Source organism: Lutra lutra, chromosome 17 (assembly GCF_902655055.1).
Source record: "Lutra lutra chromosome 17, mLutLut1.2, whole genome shotgun sequence".
In the NCBI taxonomy this organism is placed as follows: domain Eukaryota; kingdom Metazoa; phylum Chordata; class Mammalia; order Carnivora; family Mustelidae; genus Lutra; species Lutra lutra.
In genome coordinates this window covers 18237304-18255460 of record NC_062294.1, presented here as the reverse complement: position 1 = coordinate 18255460, position 18157 = coordinate 18237304, and the positions used below count along the sequence as shown (strand labels likewise).

General features: G+C 50.4%; 2 protein-coding genes across 2 annotated transcripts in view; both read right to left on the bottom strand.

The window, feature by feature from the left end:
• ATP6V0D1 (ATPase H+ transporting V0 subunit d1) overlaps positions 1-14044 on the bottom strand; it is a 39227-nt gene extending 25183 nt beyond the window's left edge. The window contains exon 1 of the mRNA XM_047711967.1: positions 13827-14044. Within this exon, the coding sequence (XP_047567923.1) occupies positions 13827-13956 (130 nt within the window). The 5' untranslated portion in view covers positions 13957-14044. The remainder of the gene's footprint in view (positions 1-13826) is intronic.
• A 753-nt stretch (positions 14045-14797) lies between these two features.
• Positions 14798-16744, bottom strand: AGRP (agouti related neuropeptide). Its single transcript, XM_047711970.1, has 5 exons — positions 16701-16744; positions 15749-16246; positions 15503-15635; positions 15251-15336; positions 14798-15036 (listed from the first exon to the last, which is right to left on the bottom strand). Exons 3-5 carry the CDS (start codon positions 15630-15632, stop codon positions 14854-14856), a joined length of 399 nt encoding a protein of 132 aa, XP_047567926.1. The 5' UTR covers positions 15633-15635; positions 15749-16246; positions 16701-16744; the 3' UTR covers positions 14798-14853.
• Positions 16745-18157: the final 1413 nt, after the last annotated feature.

The following is an 18157-nucleotide window of genomic DNA, read 5'->3' as shown; positions in this document are numbered from 1 at the left end:
GTCAGTCACCTGCTAGCAACCCCCTTCCAGCATAACTGTGTGGACCTACAGTGCCTGCAGAGTTTGGGGTGCCTACTTTGGACCTTTGCCAAAGTCACCCTACCCACGTGCACCTGTATGTGTCCCCTAGAGCACTGAAGGAGACTGGAAGAAAAGAAATCTGCCCGAGGATGAATTTTCCCTCTTTTGAAGGGACCAGGGTTGCAGAACAAGAGTGGGCGCCACGTGGAGAAGAGTGGTACCTCTGGGAACCTGGGAAGTATGGCCCTGACCCCTCGGCAGCCTCAGCGTCCTGCTTGGAGCCCCTCAGATCCCAGGTTCATGGCTCATACACTGTGCTGCAGCCACTGCTCCAACACAGAGCCACCAGCACGGCCCAGATAGGGGGAAAAGAGGACAGCCTGAGGGGTAAGGCAGGAGCAGTGAGCACTCAGCACGAAGGTGAGAATGGCCCCGGCCTTCTCCTTCCCAACCCAGGAAGCTGGGGCACAGGGAGGTGAGGACAGGAAGAGATGGACAGACAGGAGACACTGAGCCGGGAGTCCTACTTAATCTGAGAAGGCCAACTGGGGCTTGGGTGAGGGAGATAGGGCCCAAGACAGAGTCCCAAGAGACAGTGGCCACAGGCAGGTGCTGGGCAGAGAAGGAGAAGAGAGGCAGCCTGGCTGACTCACGAGCTCAGCCACACATCCCTCCCCTGCTCTCCGGCAGCCGAGCGGTCATGGCACACCCCCTTGTGGCCACAGGGAGGATGGCTTTGTAATGGGCGAGGGGATCCACTCTTCTTCCTCTCAACACATCCCTCCAATCTAATCCCAGCCTCAGACTTCTGGTTCCTATCTCCCCCTCAGGCAGCGATCCCTGGGGAAGGGGGCTGCAGGCACCAGCAAAGCCGCACAGGAATGTGTCATAAAGAACAAGGAATAGGCCCGAGATAGACATGAGTTTGGGAAAGCCAGAATGGAGACAAGGTGGGCTTGCCTCCGGTCACAAGGGACTGGTCTGTCTTGCATCACTGAAGACAGAACCTTCTAAGTAGCAAGACTGGAGAGCCTGCAGAGGAAGCCTGGGGATCCTCAGTCCCCTACACTCTTGTTTCCCAGCTCATCCAGCCAGACTCTCTCCAAATCCCTTGATCCAGCTTTCCACCCCAACCCCACCCACCTCTACTGCCTAATGCCAGATCTAAAAAAAGCAGGAGCTGCCTTACCGGCTGGCTCAGTCAGCAGCACACTCGATTCCTGATCTCCAGGTTGTGAGTTTGAGTCCCATGCCAGGTGCAGTGATTACTTAAAAATCAAACCTTTAGGGACAGATGCCTGGGTGGCTGAGATTATGGCTCAGGTCATGATTCCACGGTCCTGGGAGCAAGCCCCAAGATGGGCTCCTGGCTCAGCAGGGAGCCTGCGTCTCCCTCTCCCTCTGCCCCTCCTCCCACCCTCACCCTGCATGCTTGTGCACACACACACACATTCTCTCTTACAAATAAAATCTTTAAGCTTTTTAAAAAGATTTTACTTATTTATTTGACAGAGAGGGAGAGAGCGAGCATGTGCAAGGACCCTGGGATCAGGACCTGAACCGAAGGCAGCTGCTTAACCAACTGAGGCTACCCAGTCACCCCTAAATAAAATCTTTTTAAAAAAAATCTTTAGGGAAAAAAAAAAATCTTTAGGGGCAGCTGGGTGGCTCAGTCTGTTAAGCATCTGACTCTTTTTTTTTTTTTTAGATTTTTTTGTTTGTTTGTTTGTTTATTTGACAGACAGAGATCACAAGTAGGCAGAGAGAGAGGAAGGGAAGCAGGCTCCCCGCTGAGCAGAAAGCCCAATGCGGGGGGGGGGGGGGGGGGGGGGGACACACGGACGGACGACTCGATCCAAGGACCCTGAGATCATGACCTGAGCCAAAGGCAGAGACTTTAACCCACTGAGCCACCCAGGTGCCCCAAGCATCTGACTCTTGATCTTAGCCCAGGTCTTGATCTCTGGGTCATGAGTTCAAGCCCTGTGTTGGGTTCCATGCTGGGCATGGAGCCTACTTAAAAAAAATTAAATCTTTTAAAAAGTTTTCAGGGTGCCTGGGTGGCTCAGTTGGTTGAGCGACTGCCTTCGGCTCAGGTCATGATCCCAGACTTGCAGGATCAAGTCCCGCATCGGGTTCCCGGCTCCTTGGGGAGTCTGCTTCTCCCTCTGACCTTCTCCTCTCTCATGCTCTCTCTCACTCATTCTCTCTCAAATAAATAAAATCTTAAAAAAAAAATAAAAAGTTTTCAAAAAGCAGGTGCTTAATAACCCAGAAACAGAATAATCTATGACATGGCACAGCCCTCCAGGATCAGGGCCTTAGCTTTTCCTCCCCTGTACACCAAAGCCTAGCAGTCTGCCAGGACCAATACTGAGTCATTATCATCTAGTCATATGAATATCTACTGAGCCTTCACTCTTGCTAGGCACTCTGTTGCTGAATCCTCACAGCCTGCAAATGATTTCATTTCTCAGGAGGGCAAACAAGCTCCGAGGTATGAAATCACATGCTTAGCCTCACACAGCTAGCCAGAAAGGAAGCCAGGGTCTGCCTGATGTCCCCCACCCCCAACCGGAGCTCAACAAAGGTCCTGGTGACCTAGGAGGACCCTGAGGCTCCTGACTCTGAGCAGGCACAGGTAATTTCCAGGAGAGGTCACTGCTTCATTTCCTCACACCTATTTGTTCTGGAAGCAGACCCTCTAACAAGTTGCAGTGTGTCTGACTGCTGAGCCCAAAGCCCAAGAACAACTACGAGTTAGAACAAGGGTGTGGGGTGCTGTAGCAGGCACTGTGGTTGTGGGGGGTGGGCGAGTGGGCAGTCTGACAGGGGGCCAGGAGCCAAACCATCCCAAGCGGACTTGGGCCCTCAGGAACTTCATAGTTCCTTCCATGCGAAGTCAACCAGCCCTGATGCGGAACAAGCTCTCCCGTGCTCAGTGTGTGCCACTAAGAAAGCAGGAAAGGGAGATTAACACATTCCAGAGGGCTTCCCTGCAACATATTTAAGTTAAGATGTTGGGGCATTTCCTTCTCTACCATCCAGAAACCCTGGCCATCCAGAAAGTCTCTCTTCAAGGGTCCTGGGTGGCTCCCATTTGCCTATGCCAAGGCCACCACAAAAGGCCCTACCTAGGCTTGGGTACAGACACTGGTTCCACCGCAGGAACCAAGCCCAAGAAATCACTGAGTAAAATCCAAGAAAAAGTGTGTTATCACCCAGCAGAGCAAGTTCTGGCATGACCTCTGGGGCAGGGCTTGTGAAACAGGGGCTATCACGTCCTATGCTAAAGTATATACCAGCACAAGATGTAATCAGGAAAGAAAAAGCAAGAAGGGCTGGGGGGGAGGTGAAGAAGAAAAGAGAAAGATGGCCAGGTGAGAGGTGAGCAGGTGAGCTGTACCTGGACAGGAGCCCTGAGGTTCTGGCCTGGTCACCAGCCAGAGGTGTCCAGCCCTGGCCTGAGCCCTCAAGTACCCCCTGGGCTCTGAGTCTTCAGGCATAAAGAGAAGGGACTTGAAGAATCAGATTGGCCCCAGCATCTGGAAGGCAACGTATCCGGGGTCACCAGCAGAGGTCTCATCCAGGATGGCCCGTTGGGTGTAAAGAGCTTCTCTTTGCATATCTATATGTTCTAATTTCCCTTATTTTACATATCTTTATCAGATGTCTTAAATTATAAACTATTTCACCAAATAAAAAAATTATAAACTATTTGTTCACTGCAATAAATCCAAAGAGTACATAAAATAAAAAAGGCACGTATTCCCCTCCTAGCCTCTTCAATTCCTTCCTCGAGAGGCTGCTATTCTAGACCTGTGGTGTCTGTGCTTCCAAACACCTTTTCAGGTACAAAGAGTATTCTTCTAAAATGAGAACATATCAACAATATACTTTTAAATCAGTCCTTATAGAACTTCATGCTTTTGAACACTTGAATAGTACTCCACGGTAAAGACAGACCATGGTTTATTTCACCTGCCCCTGTTGATGAATATTCTATTGGTTCTAACAGGCTGCGGTTATGAACAAGGCTGATGGGAACATCTCCATACAAGCCACCTTGTGCTAATCTAGAAGGACACAGTCCTCTAAGTGGGGCTACGAGGACACACCATATATACACATGCAATGTTTTAACAAGGTGTCCCCCAAAAGGTCTGCACTGAGTCACCCTTCCACCAACTTTCCTTTTTGGAATTAAAAATTATATATATGTTTAGTCAAAAATGAAACCAAACCACCCCCATACCCAGCCATGCAGGAGAACGCGAGGAAGGGATCAGTGGGGAGTCCCTGGCTATTGCTCTCCCTGCACCACTTGCCAAAGCAGGCTCCGTGCCAGGTGTCCTCGTCAGACCACGCTTGTGTCTTGGTCTGTCTTGGCCTGTCCTCCTGGCAGGACTGGGCTTCTAAGGGAGACTCGGCCTGGCTGCGAGCCTATAGATGGCCGACTGTGGGCTGACATGCTGCCAACTGGTCAGCGTGCTGATGACTTCCAGACTGGTATCTTCAGTGCTACCTCCCCTGAGCTCCGGGCCCACAAAGCAGCCTCCCTCAGACACCCCGACTCAGCACATCTGAGCCAGAACACCTCTTCTGTCACCCCATTCATACCCCAAACTATCTCCTCTTCCACTGGTCCTCCTCTCAGAAGCACTTCCAGCACCCACCCATTCATTCATGAAGTCAGAAGCCTGATTGCTAACCCCTCTCATCCCCACACCGAATGAAAATTGACCCAACCTTGTGGGTCTCACCCCCTCAGCTGGTGCCTGATCTCAGTCCTTCATCTCCCCTCATGCTACTTCTGCCCCAGTTCGGCCATGTTTTCTCACTGGGAGAGCCAGAAGAGCCGTCCGCCTCCACCCTGGCTCTGCCTAAATCCAGCCTCCAGAGCCTCAGACCAAGTTTCTGACTGCGTCCTCCTCCCGCCCCTATTCCCTTCACAACCCCTCCCCACCCCATCTACTAAGGGACCAAGTCCAAGCTGGCTCAAGACAGCAAGACCTCTCTCCTGCCCCTCTCAAGCCTCCACCCCCACTCTGGAGCCTCCGCCTCTTGGGGAGCAGCAGCAAGTAGGAGAGGAACAATCAAAGTATCAGGTGGCCACGTCACCACCAAGGACCCCTGCCCCCTCATCCATCACTGGGTACCAGGGTTTTCGTCACTCGGCGACACCATTGCCCAGGGCAGCCAGGACAACATGGATCCTCAAACACCAAGGAGGAAACTGCAGGTGTGTCTGGGGCCAGGCTCTCAGAGCTCAGAATCAAGGTCCTTGGTTCTCTTCGATCCGCGATGCACACTTCTCCAGGTTATCACCTCTGCACACTCTTCTCCCAATGCCCCCAAGCTCCTCTCTCTCTTGCTTGTGGCCAGTGGACTCCCAGTGTTATCTCTTCTTTCGGAATACAGCCGACTCTGAGGAATTCTGCCTGAGTTAAGCTCGTCTTTCTGTCCAAGCCACGGTCCTCTAACTTCACTAATTCAACAGAGCCTCCTGTGACCAACGAAATGCAATATAGGAAATATTTCCAGGCAAGACTATATACTGAAACTCTTCGACATTTCCCACACACTGCCCACAACCTAACACTAAGAATCTCTCCCTTCCCATCTTTTTTTTTTTTAATCATAACATTCATCCCTCCTGAGCTTTGTCCAAGGCACTCAAAGTCTTTCATGAACCAGCCTGATGTACCTGCCCACACTCAGCCCCTGCACGCATTGACACGTGTTATATTCTCTCTTCCCAGTTCCTGAAGCTCCTCAGACATTCTGCAAAGTTCCATGTTTCCAAGATGCTAACGCCATTCCTCCTCGGCCTGGCTGACTTATGGTAAGAGCTTTACTGAGATGGAATTTATATGTCATACAACTTTCCCATTTAAAGTGTACAATTCAATGGGTCTCAGTATAGCCACAAAATTGTGTGATCAGCATCACCATCGATTTCAGAACCCCAAAGAGAAACCCTATACACTTTTGCCCCACCGGCTCCCATGCCCCTGAAATTTATCTTGTGCCTACTATACTTCGATGTTGTCTGCCCATTAGGCACACTTGCCCCTAGGCAAGACCTATGTGCCATGTTTTCGTTACCCATTCAAGGCCCAGTGTGGCGCCTGTCTTTCAGGAGTGATAGGAAGGATTGACCATGGTGACAGCAGCTGGCTGCCCTGACTGTGCACTTGGCACGGGGCCCTGTCCTTACACTTCGTATACATCTCGAAGAGATGCTATTAACATTTCTGATTATACAGCTGAGGACAAACAATTTGCTCAAGGTCACAAAGCCAGTATGTGGCTGAGCTGGGATTAGCTCCCCAGTGAGCTCTGTTCCATCTGTATGTCATCTCTGCCCATACACTCCATGCCCTGCTCTCACCTTTTAGTCCCGACTCTCTTCTCTTCTCATTAGGGTCACTGTGACATCTGAATGGCAAATCCAAGTGGAAAGCTGTCTGACTTTATTTCAATCTCTTGGCCACATTTGGCATTCATCACCCCTTCTTTTTCAGGTTCTCTGCTGGGGCTGCCCACCTTTTGGGGGTGTCTTTCACCTTTCCGACAGGACCCCTTGCTTAACTGGAGCCTTTCCTGGGGGAGGATCTCATCTCGGGCCTCTGCTCTTCCTGACTCGAAGCTCTCTCTTAGAGGCAGCAGCTGCACTTCTACCCTGATTCCCAAAGTTGTCTCCCAAGCTCAGACTCACTTGAGCACCAAAAATCGCCTCTACATTGCTACTCAAATGGCTCACAGCTCCCTCAATCCCATTTTTCTCCTTCTTTCTCCAACCTTCTCTTCTGCATTCCACTATCATTTCACTCTGCCACCGACACAGTTGCCTATACCAGCGGTAACGACATGGGCTTCCTCAGTGCCTTATGCAACCCCTCAAGTTCTGTCACTTCCTCTTCCTAAGATTCCCCCACGATGATCCTTGCCCATGCCAAAGGCAAGCTGGCATCACCTCTGACCCGGATTCCTTATAAGACCCTGCAAGTTGTTCTTCCTCCTTCTGGTGCGGCCCCCACTTCCGATCTCCTTTAGCCACCGCAGGTGCACTCTGAAGTACAAGTCCAATTGTTTCCCTCACCCATCCCCTCACTCAGGACAAAGTACTTCCTCTATGGCTTTTGCAATCCCTCCAGACCTGATCTGTAACGCTCCAGCCACACTCCTTGCCACACCACAGTTAGTGATGAATGACTTGCCACTCCTGGAGGACACCATCCACCTCTGCACCCGCAGTTTCATGTGACTGATGACTGGCCGAGCCCAGCCTGAAGTCTTGCTTTCTTCTTCCCTTAAGAGACAGTCTCTTATGGAAAAAAATGTTGAAATGCAGAAGGAAATGTTGTAATGAAAAGAACACAAGCAACTCAGAACAGAGAAGGATAAAGAGTTCTGGAAGACAGCCAGCATACCATACATGTGAACCCTCCAACCATGGTCCCCAAGCATTTAATTTGCTGGCTCTCCTGGTCCTGAATGTTAATTATATTTCTTTACAACAGGAAAGGGATGTCCTGACTGGCCTAGTTGTCAGATAGAGGCTCCATTCCAAATTAGGAAATGAGCATCAGCTGAATTGTGGCTGAATTATCCAGCTAGCCATGTGCTTTTCTCCATTTTCTGTGTTTCTAAGTAAGAAGAGAGCTAATCCATAGAAAAATCCTGGAAACAATGACCAACCCAGTAGCAATGAGACTTATTATGATCTCTCAATTTCATTTTTCTAATAGAAAGAACAAGGTCTCCTAAGAGAAATGAGGACTCTAGGTCTGGGTCAGGAAATGTATAAGATAAGATCAGAAGATATCGTTATCTCTGAAATAAGGAAAGCTCTCAAAGGCCACGGGATTGTGTCAAAAAGACTCAACAGCCTATTGAATAAGCTCCCACTGGCCAAGGGATAGTTTGAACTTCAATAAAAAGATTAAAAGACAAAAATATATCAAAATCCATTTGTGCCTCATGATACTATACCAAGAAAAAGAAAAAGAACAAGCCTCATTTGTCCTCTGAAGGATGCTGGAGAACCAACTCATTATTTTCAAAACTAAGAAATACAGGAAAGAATCAAGCATTTATCCTACCTCAGACCGTATTTCAGGGTAACAAAGCAGTTGATTAGTGGAAGTCTCCTTATATAGAAATATTCAAGCTAGCAATCAAAGAAGGAAACAAGGAATTAGCATATCACCATTTTGCAACACCTAATGAAATCATGATTCTAGGCGATAAATGTCGATAATTTTTATGTCATAAAAAGAGAAACAACTAGATGTTACGTGCTTCCCAATGGAAGTACAAAATCGCCTATTAAATATTCTTTTTTCCAAAAAAGCTGAATTAGACTCTAATCAAGCCCCTACATCTAACTACCAATTTACAGGAAAAACACAGGACAGAGGTATATGTCTAACTATACAGCAAGGGTATCAGCAAAATTGAGATGGTGGGAAAAACTGATAAATCAAATGACCCAGTTTCTTCAGTAAGTGAAAGGAAAAATAAGAGAGACAAAGAACCTATGTATTAAAAGACCCGAGGGGTGCCTGGGTGGCTCAGTCAGTTAGGTGGCTGCCTTCACCTCAGGTCATGATCCCAGGATCCTGGGATCGAGCCCCACATCGGGCTCTCTGCTCAGTGGGGAGCCTGCTTCCCCCTCTCCCTCTGCCTGTTGCTCTGCCTACTTGTGATCTCTGTCTGTCAAATAAAATAAATAAAGTCTTTTAAAAAGGCAGAGGCTTTAATCCACTGAGCCACTCAGGTGCCCCACGGTTATTTTTTTTTTTTTAATTAGTCATGACCTTTTTCAGAGATATTGATATATTTACAGCTGAAATGATGCATTGTCTGGGATTTACTTCAAAATAATTTAGGAGTTGGGAGAGTAAGTGGAGCTATTTAGTGAAACTAAAAGCTATTTAGTGATAATTGTAATGACAAGAATTGATCATTGTTATAGTTAAGTGATTATTAGAGACTCGTGATACTATTCCTTCTAATTTGTATATATTCGACAACATCAGTTTAAAATAGTTTTAGGGATGCCTGGGTGGCTCAGTGGGTTGGGCCTCTGCCTTCGGCTCCGGTCATGGTCTCGGGGTCCTGGGATCGAATCCCACATTGGGCTCTCTGCTTGGTGGGGGGCCTGCTTCCCTCTCTCTCTCTCTCTGCCTGCCTCTCTGCCTACTTATGATCTCTCTCTGTCAAATAAACAAATAAAATCCAGGCGCCCCTAAAAAATAGTTTTAAAGAGGAAAGAGGAAGGGAAAAATTCTGGAGGGCAGAGCTGGAGCCTCACTCATGCCTGAATGCCCCACATCCAGTCAGACAAATTACTAGCCATGTTCTTAGGCTGAACCCTGGGTCAAAGCTGAGAGTTAAGGCTCAGAACTATGGTAATGCCTGAAATAGCTACTTGGCTCACCTATAAAGCCCAGGAGCTGGCACACAGTAGGCCTTTAGACAATGTTTCTTTAATGAGCGAACAAACATCTGAACATCAAAGTAGCATACATATGCTCCTAATGACTGAAATACATTAGAGAACCCCAAGGCTGGCAAGCCTCTGTGGAAGGCGGTGCTCCAGACCATCACGTTTTCCACTATCACTCCTCAGTCTGTAATTATATATTTAGTCCACTTTAAAATAACAGTATGTGCCCGGCTAGCTCAGTCGGTAGAGCATGAGACTCTTAAAATAACAGTAATGGGGCATCTGGGTGGCTCAGTGGGTTAAGCCTCGGCCTTCAGCTCAGGTCATGATCTCAGGGTCCTGGGATTGAGCCCTGCATCGAGCTCTCCACTCAGCGGGGAACCTGCTTCCCCACCCTCTCTCTCTGCCTGCCTCTCTGCCTACTTTTGATCTCTGTCTGTCAAATAAATAAAAAAAAATCTTAAAAAAAAATAACAGTAACCTTGGCTGGCTCAGTTGGAAGAGCTAAGTGCTTTATATGAATTATCTTGTTTAACCTTCATAACCAGCCCATGAAGTACGTGCCATTATGATTACCACTTTACAGACAATAAAACTCTGGACAGAGGTTACATGGCAGTGCCAAGAAGTAGTAAGCCCACATTTGTAACTTCTATGCTACACTGATCTCTTAATGTCTTCCCCCTGCCCACACTGACCTCCACCACAGGATTATGAGGGTCAAGAGGACATCATTCAACAAAATATCTCAGCCCCTATCACAGCGCCTGGCAGAAAACAGGTGCTTCCTAAGTATATACTGGATGAATAAAAACATTCAAAGTAATACTGCAGGATTTCTCTTTGTGTCTCTCTGACCCACCTCATCTTCCCCACAATTTCCAGCATAAGACTCAGCCCCCAGAAGGTACTCTACATATCCAGAAACGCTCAGAGTTAAACAGTGCTCTTGTGACCACCCAACTCTGTTCCCTCTATTAACCTTTCCAGGTTTTTTATCCTACCTCTGAGTTTAGACAATGAAGCAAGATGGACTACGGAGAATATATGAACTCTGAAGGTCCTCAAAGACTGAGTTCTAGAAGAAGAGGTGAGTAGCAGATGCCTTGCTCAACTGGGATTCCGGGAAGAAAGCCCAGGGTGTGGTGGAGGGTCTGCATCTGCCCTTCCTTGAGGAACATGACCCTCTCTTCCCAGTATCCTGTGCCTTCTGGGAACTGTCCAACACCTGAAACATCTTCTTTGGAAATCTTGTCATTTCAGGACACACAGAGGCAAAACAACAACAACAAAACAGCACCAAAGGCCTCTGGTGTCACCCTCAGAAACAGAGAAGGACTTTCTGTAGAGGATAATGGGGTTTCTGGTCACTCCTCCTGCTTCTGGTTATCCCCAGCCCCTGAAAAGTCTTGACTATCTCCAGCATATAGGGTCCCCCCAAAATCCAAACTCTACGCCAAGAAACTTCTAGGAAAATAACACAGACAGCCACAGGAGCTGTAATTGGTGGAGGGGACAACATTCTAGCCTACCATGATCACCATGGGGGCTCTAAGATGGGATGCTACTGGGCCTGGGCCTTGAAGGGTGGGAATCACTGGGCTTCGTGGGGAAGAGATGGATACAGAAGGAATGGCAGGTGCAATGTAGTGAAAGCAAGAGCTAACATTTATTTAGCACATATTCTGTGTTTATTGCTGGGCTAAGTGTTTAAAAGCTTGCTGACATCTCACAACCTTATAAAATGGGTGATGATACTATACCAGATGAAGAACCCAAGGCCCAGAAGTGTTGACTAGCTCGTCTAAGATAACCCGGTAATTGGCAGGGCTGGGATTCAAACTCAGATTTTTCCAACCCCAGGGTCCACCACACTATGGGCACCAAGAGTTGAGGGGGATGGCTTGTGTGAGGGAAAGGAGTATGTGTGGAAGAGCAAGGGAATCCTTGAATGTGACCCAAAAGGTCTAGACGGGGTGCCACAAGGCAGGCCATGTGCTGAGCAGGGCTGCAGGAGGAATGGCCTTACACATTTATGGAGGATAATGATGGAGGGGTTGCTGGGGAGATGGGAACCCCAAAAGCTCTACAGGAAGAGGAAGGACAGGCTGCAGCATGAGTGAGGAAAACCTAGAAAAGAAACAAGTTTACCAAATGCCAGTTGGTCATCAACTGTGTTCACCTTCAGATTTAAGCAAAGAAAGATCTCCAGTCCCAGTCAGCCCACAAAACTCATATTAAATGCCAACTGTGTGCCAGGCCCTGCCCAAGGCAGCCTTCCTCTGTTTCTCCTCCTTTTTCCAGTGACGAAAGTCAGATTGCTGGCAGGCTCCTACAACCCGGTACCCTAAGGTGCTCTCCTCTCCTTCCCATTTCCACTTTTATAAGGCAGACAAATAGCTTTTCTCAGATGTTTATGTTAAGATCCAGAATTATTGCATTTAATTTCAATAAGTTTTAAAATTTTAAAGTATCTATTTTCCCTTTACTGGTTCAGTTTACAAGATAAACAGCTGATTCTTAAAAATTGAATACTTGGGGCACCTGGGCAGCTCAGTGGGTTAAAGCCTCTGCCTTCAGCTCAGGTCCTGGGATCAAGCCCCACATCCGGCTCTCTGCTCAGCAGGGAGCCTACTCCCTCCTCTCTCTCTGCCTGCCTCTCTGCCTACTTGTGAGCTCTGTTTGTCAAATAAATAAATAAAATATTTTTTAAAAAATAAATAAATAGGGGCACCTGGGTGGCTCAGTGGGTTAAAGCCTCTGCCTTCAGCTCAGGTCCTGGGATCAAGCCCCACATCAGGCTCTCTGCTCAGCAGGGAGCCTTCTTCCCCCTCTCTCTCTCTGCCTGCCTCTCTGCCTACTTGTGGTCTCTGTCTGTCAAATAAATAAATAAATAAATAATCTTTAAAAATAAATAAATAAAAATTGAATCCTCTTTTTTTTTTTAAAGATTTTAATTATTTATTTGCCAGAGAGAGAGAGAGCGAGTGAGCACAGGCAGGCTGAGTGGCAGCAGAGGCAGAGGGAGAAGCAGGCTCCCCACCGAGCAAGGAGCCTGATGTGGGACTCGATCCCAGGACGCTGAGATCATGACCTGAGCCAAAGGCAGCTGCTTAACCAACTGAGCCACCCAGGCTTCCCTTGAATCCTCTTTTAACCTCAATCAGTTTTTTTTTTTTAAGATTTTATTGATTTATTTGTCAGAGAGAGAGAGGGAGAGAGAGCAAGCACAGGCAGACAGAATGGCAGGCAGAGGCAGAGGGAAAAGCAGGCTCCCCGCCGAGCAAGGAGCCCGATGTGGGACTCGATCCCAGGACGCTGGGATCATGACCTGAGCCGAAGGCAGCTGCTTAACCAACTGAGCCACTCAGGCGTCCCCCTCAATCAGTTTTTGATGAGAAAATTTTCTCCAGAGGGCAAGTCGTCTTTCCCTCCAGCTGCCAACCATGGAGCCAGCAGTACCTCTGCTCAAGGGTATCTCTTGAGGGTCAGAAATGGGAACTTACATTCCAACCACAATGCCCTTCACTATTACCAGGGGAAATGGGGGCTCAGCGACATCTCTAATTCAGTAAGTCTGTTGCAGCTCTGCCTTAGGGAATCAATCCCACTTTGGAGCTGAAGAAAGAGGAACTTAGCTTCTTATCATTCTTGTGCTTCCAAAAAAAAAAAAAAAAAAAAAAATCCTGTTCCAACAGGCAACCTTCTCTCTGAGAAGGTGGGATTTATTAGCCAAATACAAGTGTAGGAACTTCCAAACTTGGAGGGCCACCTCTTGCTCTCCAAATTACTGCCTTCAGGAGACTCTGCTCAGCCAGGGGTTCGGCGATGGGAGCAAACTCTCACTAGGTTAGCTCAGCAATTCCCCAGGAAGGCTCACCACGCCGGCCAAGGCTAAGACACAGTGATCCCAAAAGCCTTGGTTATGTTAGGTGGGAAGCGGGGGCTTTTCCGCTTAGCTTCTCTAAGCATTGCCACGGGGCCTTTCTTGGACTACGTCAGGGTGAAGAGTCTTGTATGGGCACTTCTCGCACCACCGATCAACAACTCTCGAGAAACCCTCTTTTTCAAACTACACGGCAGGCTTAAGGGGAAACGAAGGCCTCAGCAGACGCCAACCACCGCGGTTCCCAAAGCCTTGGTTACGTCTGGGCTTGTGCGGAGCCGCATCTGGAGGGAGATTCCCTTCCTGGGCGCCCGCCATCGGCCGCTGGATTCCCAGCAAGGCCTCTTAGGCCCTTCGAGAACCCCCGCCTCCGGCTTCCCCGCCCAGATCTCGGAACCCTCAGGCCCGGGCCAGTCTCCTTGCCAGCCTTTCAAGGCCCAAGCTCCCGGCCCCGCGGCTCACCCTCCAGCGTCTCGCACTGCACCAGATTGAGGTAGTCCGCCTGGCTGAGCACTCCGGCCTTCAGGCCGCGCACCAGTCCCTCCAAGTAGCCATTGTCCACGTTGAAATAAAGCTCCGGGAAGAACGACATGGCTGCGGCGGGGGAGGCGAGATCGGAGAACCCCGATCGCCGGGTGGACAGCTTGATTCCAAGATCAGCTGACTCTGCGCCAGCAGCGGGCTGTCAAGCGGGTCAGGTGACGCGCGACCGCCTCACGTGACCACAAAGGGGCGGGGCTGTGAGTGGCGCCCGGCTTCCGGGTGGTTTCGTCCGAAAGCATTGCGCAGGTGTGGGCCTTCTGGCGCCTGCGCGGTTGGGTAGGCGTGCGTCTCGCTACCGGCCTTAACCAGCGTGGAGTGTCTGAGGTCGGCCGCGTGGTGGCGCACGTGGCCGCGCGGATTCGATTGGGCCCTCTAGCTTTACACCACCGTCTAGGGTAGCTGACCCTGAGGCGCAGGCCGAGTAAAGATGGGAATAAGCGGTGCTTCTTATGCTTGGAAATGTTCCAGACTGCTGAGGCAGTCTTCCCTCAAGGGAAGTCTTCCCTCGAAGGGAACTACGGATCGAGGGGCAGGCTTCGCTGAGGTCACAGGTCAAGTTAGCCGCAAGCAGGCCCTGGAGCCTAACGCTTGCTGGCCTGCCAGGAGTTCCAGGCCGTGTATGCACTGCGCGCTGCACCCGCATTTCTTGTACGAGATTCTGGAGGGCTGGAGTCCGGCCTTTCTGCCTCCCCACCGGCGCCTGGCACCATAAGACCATGCATGTAAGTGATTCAGATGATGGGTAGCCTAGACCCTGGGGTAGGTGCGTGTGTGTGTGTGTGTGTGTGTGAGAGAGATTTCTTGGCTTGGTGGCAACCCCATCCCTACTGTGACCTCCATGACCTCCCACCTCCGACGGCCACGTTTGAAATAATGCCACAGCCTTGGGGTTGGTCCCAGCCTTTATTCACTACCCCATGTAGACCCCGACCCGGACGTTGGCCCACTAGGTACGGCTGCAGGGGTTCATGGCAGTACCCAGCTTCCGGCAGTAGCAGAAGGCGTTGAAGAAACGGCAGTAGCACGTGGCACATGGGTCGCAACACGGTACCTGGTGTCCCAGACAGGATTCATGCAACCTTACGCAGCGACGTGGGGAGCGTGGCTCTCGGCCCTCCGGATCTAGTACCTACAGGAGTGAGGGAGCAGGATTGCAGGCATGGGCCTTTGAAGGCAGGTCCAGGGATGTCACCTGCCTCAATCCGAACAGGATGGCAGTGGAGTATGGAGACAGTAGTCTGCAGCATCACCTCAGGTGAGGGGTCATGTGGTGGAGAGAGGGGATGACACCTGATGTCCCCTCCCAAGGCCTGTGGCCATCCCCCCTTCTCCTGGGCGGTTACCTCTGCCAAGGCCTCAGCCTCCTGCAGCAGAGCCTCTCCTGACTGTTCTGCAGCTGTCCTTTTCATCGAGGACTGCAGGCCCAGGCCTGGAACAGGTGATGTGAGGGCAAAACCGCCTCCCTCCCCATGCATTAAACACCCACCTCCAAGGTCTGGGATTGGGAAGGGGCAAGGAGGGCTCATACCAAGCAGGATACTTTGTGGCCAGAGGGTATCCAGGCTCCACCCAGCTTCACCCCTGCCCATACTGACCTGGGAGCTCTGGGAACAGGGCCTGGTCAGGACTTCTGATGCCTTCCAGAGGGGCCAGGCCCATGTCGGCCCCCTGCATGGGGGGCAGTGCCAGCAGCAGGGCACAGCTCAGCAGCACTGCAGGCAGCATGACCTGGCCAGCAGTAAGACCCACCACTTAGTCCTTCCTCATCCTTGCACCCTCCAGGTGCCCAGCCCCAGAGACTTCCCAGAGAACAGGGGTCTCTGCCCAACCTGAGGACTTACCTCTGCTTGCTGGATCCTTGCCTGGAGAGTTTCTGGCCACTCCGTGCCCTCAGCTTATATGGCAGGGTCTAATGAACGCCCCACACGTGACTGCTGCCTGCAGCTAAGACATAAGGGGCCCTCGCCAGAGGGTGGGGGCACAGCTCAGGCCTCTCTCCCTGCAACCTGGGTTTTTGGATGCTCTATAAGAGGTGTGCCCAACTCCGATTTGGGGTGAGGTCCCCAGGTGCCAATCAAAGTTTGGGAGCAAGGTAGGGTGCCCAGAACCCCCAAATTTCTACAGGACAGGGGCCTGGGTAGGGGCGGGGAGGTGGTACAGGCCAGAGCCATTAGCAATAACAAGGCAGGCAGCCCTGAGATCTTAATTTAATTTGTGGCCCCGGAGATGCTCACTCAGACCCTGTGTGGCATGTTGTTTCCTTTGCTTCCAGGAACTTTAGTCAAGGGCACTGAAGAGGGTGATGGGCCAGTGGCCAGAGTGGGGTGCAGACCTAGACCCTGGGGTTTTTTGGAGGGAAAGGGGAGGGGAGAAGTCCACTTAGCCAAAACCAAGCCCTCCTGTCTCCATCCCTAGTCCTTTCTCCCTCCCCTTTGTCCTTCCAGACTTCTCTAAGACCCCCACCCCTGCTCCTTCTCCCAAACCCTTTTCCGCCTGGGCTTCCTGGAAGCCAAGGAAGCAGGACGGACTGTTCCCTGGGTGGGCGAGCAGCTTCAAAGTAAAAAGCTTTCAGGCTGCCTGTCTCATTAGTGCTAATGGCTGTTCCCATCCGCCCTGTGTTGTCAGGCCTGTGCCCACGCCTGGTCTCATCAGCAGGAGGCCAGGGTGAAGACTGCCCTTTTGTGAAGGTGGGAGGACACACAGGACTCCACTGGCCCCTGCCTGCCCTCTCCCTTCTGGGGGGCTCTCTAACACACACTTGCCCATCAGGAAAAGGGGTACAGGCTGAATTACCTTCAAGGCCTCAGTGTACAAACTGAGCTGGCCTGAGACAGTAGAAGTTTGAAGAGGCTGTTGGGGTTTTTGGTCTAGGTTCACACAGGCTATTCTGCCCAGGATGAGGAAGTCCTCCCAGCAACGGGTGGAAACTGTACGTTGTCGTCTGACAGCCTTTAGCCTTCAGTACCAACAGTCAGTCTTGGGGTTCAGTTGCATGGGGAGGGGCTGCTCTGCAGAGGGCGGGGCTGTAGCAGCTGCTTTCACAGATGGGCACTGATGTCTGTTCTGGTAGCAGGCTAGCACTGGGCTCACTTGTGGCTGGCACAGGGTCACAGTCCTATGAGCTCCCAGGATCACATACTACTTCCCTGAGGAGATGGCTCCAGGATAATCCAGCAAAGGGCTATCCCCATTTCTCCCCCGACAGTGCTTCTGGCTATTTTGGTGACAAATAGCCACAAAGTAGACCTGGTGTCAGGGCCTCCCTGGCAACTGACATTGACCCTTCTTTTCCAGAGGCTAGAGCTGGGCCCTGTTGTCCACCCCAGGGCTTTCTCTTCTCAGAGTGGTGCAGGGTGAAAATATCAGGCACTAGATATCCTTCCATCTTGGTGGGGCCAGTTGGGGTTCAAGTGTCCCCGAGACACTTTCCCCCAATCCCTGGCCCCTGGCCCCATCCTTGGAGATTCTGGCTGAGGAGTTGGAGGTGGGGAACAGGGAGTGCATGTGGGTTTTGGAAAAGCACCTCAGGTCATTTGAGGTGGAGAATGTGAGCACTTGGCTGGGCCTGGTCCACATCCATGCTAAGAACAGTTGTCCATGTTCGGGGGCCGTGCTGGTGCCATCCCACCCTGGCACTCAGTGTCGCTCATCTGCAGAGCAGTGCCTGTCTTCCCCTGTGTGTGTGCAGGTGAAGACCTGGCAGTGATGGGCAAGGGCTGAAGCTCTCCCAGGGGCAGCCCCAGTCCCTCGTCAGGTCCGATGGGTGAGACATTCAAGAAAACCAACTATTAACACAGGAGGATAATGAGAGAAATATAAACATTGGATAGTTGATGGCATCAAGGAATACTTGTTCATTTTTAAAGTTGTGATAATGGTATTGTGGTTTCAAGTGGCTTATTTTCAGAGAAATATAATGAAGTATTTGCTGATAAAATGATATGAAATCATCCAAGGGAGAAGGAGTAACAGGACATGATATGGATGAAATAAAACTGTTCATGAGTTGGTAATTTGTTGAAATTGGGTGATGAGTACGTGGGCTCCGTTATCCCATGGCTGCTCTCCTTGTTTGTGTTTGAAAATCTTTGTAATAAAAGTTAAAAACAAAGAGAATTATTTAAAATACAATGGGATAAGGGGCGCCTGGGTGGCTCAGTGGGTTAAAGTCTCTGCCTTGGGCTCAGGTCGTGAACCCAGGGTCCTGGATCGAGCCCCACATCGGGCTCTCTGCTCAGCAGGGAGCCTGC

Excerpts from the sequence above, each read along its gene's own strand:
- AGRP (XM_047711970.1), bottom strand. The coding sequence starts at position 15,632 with ATGCTGCCTGCAGTGCTGCTGAGCTGTGCCCTGCTGCTGGCACTGCCC. Across the intron at positions 15,337-15,502 it reads CCTGTTCCCAGAGCTCCCAG|GCCTGGGCCTGCAGTCCTCG; the intron begins GTCAGTATGGGC and ends CACCTGTTCCAG. Across the intron at positions 15,037-15,250 it reads AGGCTGAGGCCTTGGCAGAG|GTACTAGATCCGGAGGGCCG; the intron begins GTAACCGCCCAG and ends TCACTCCTGTAG.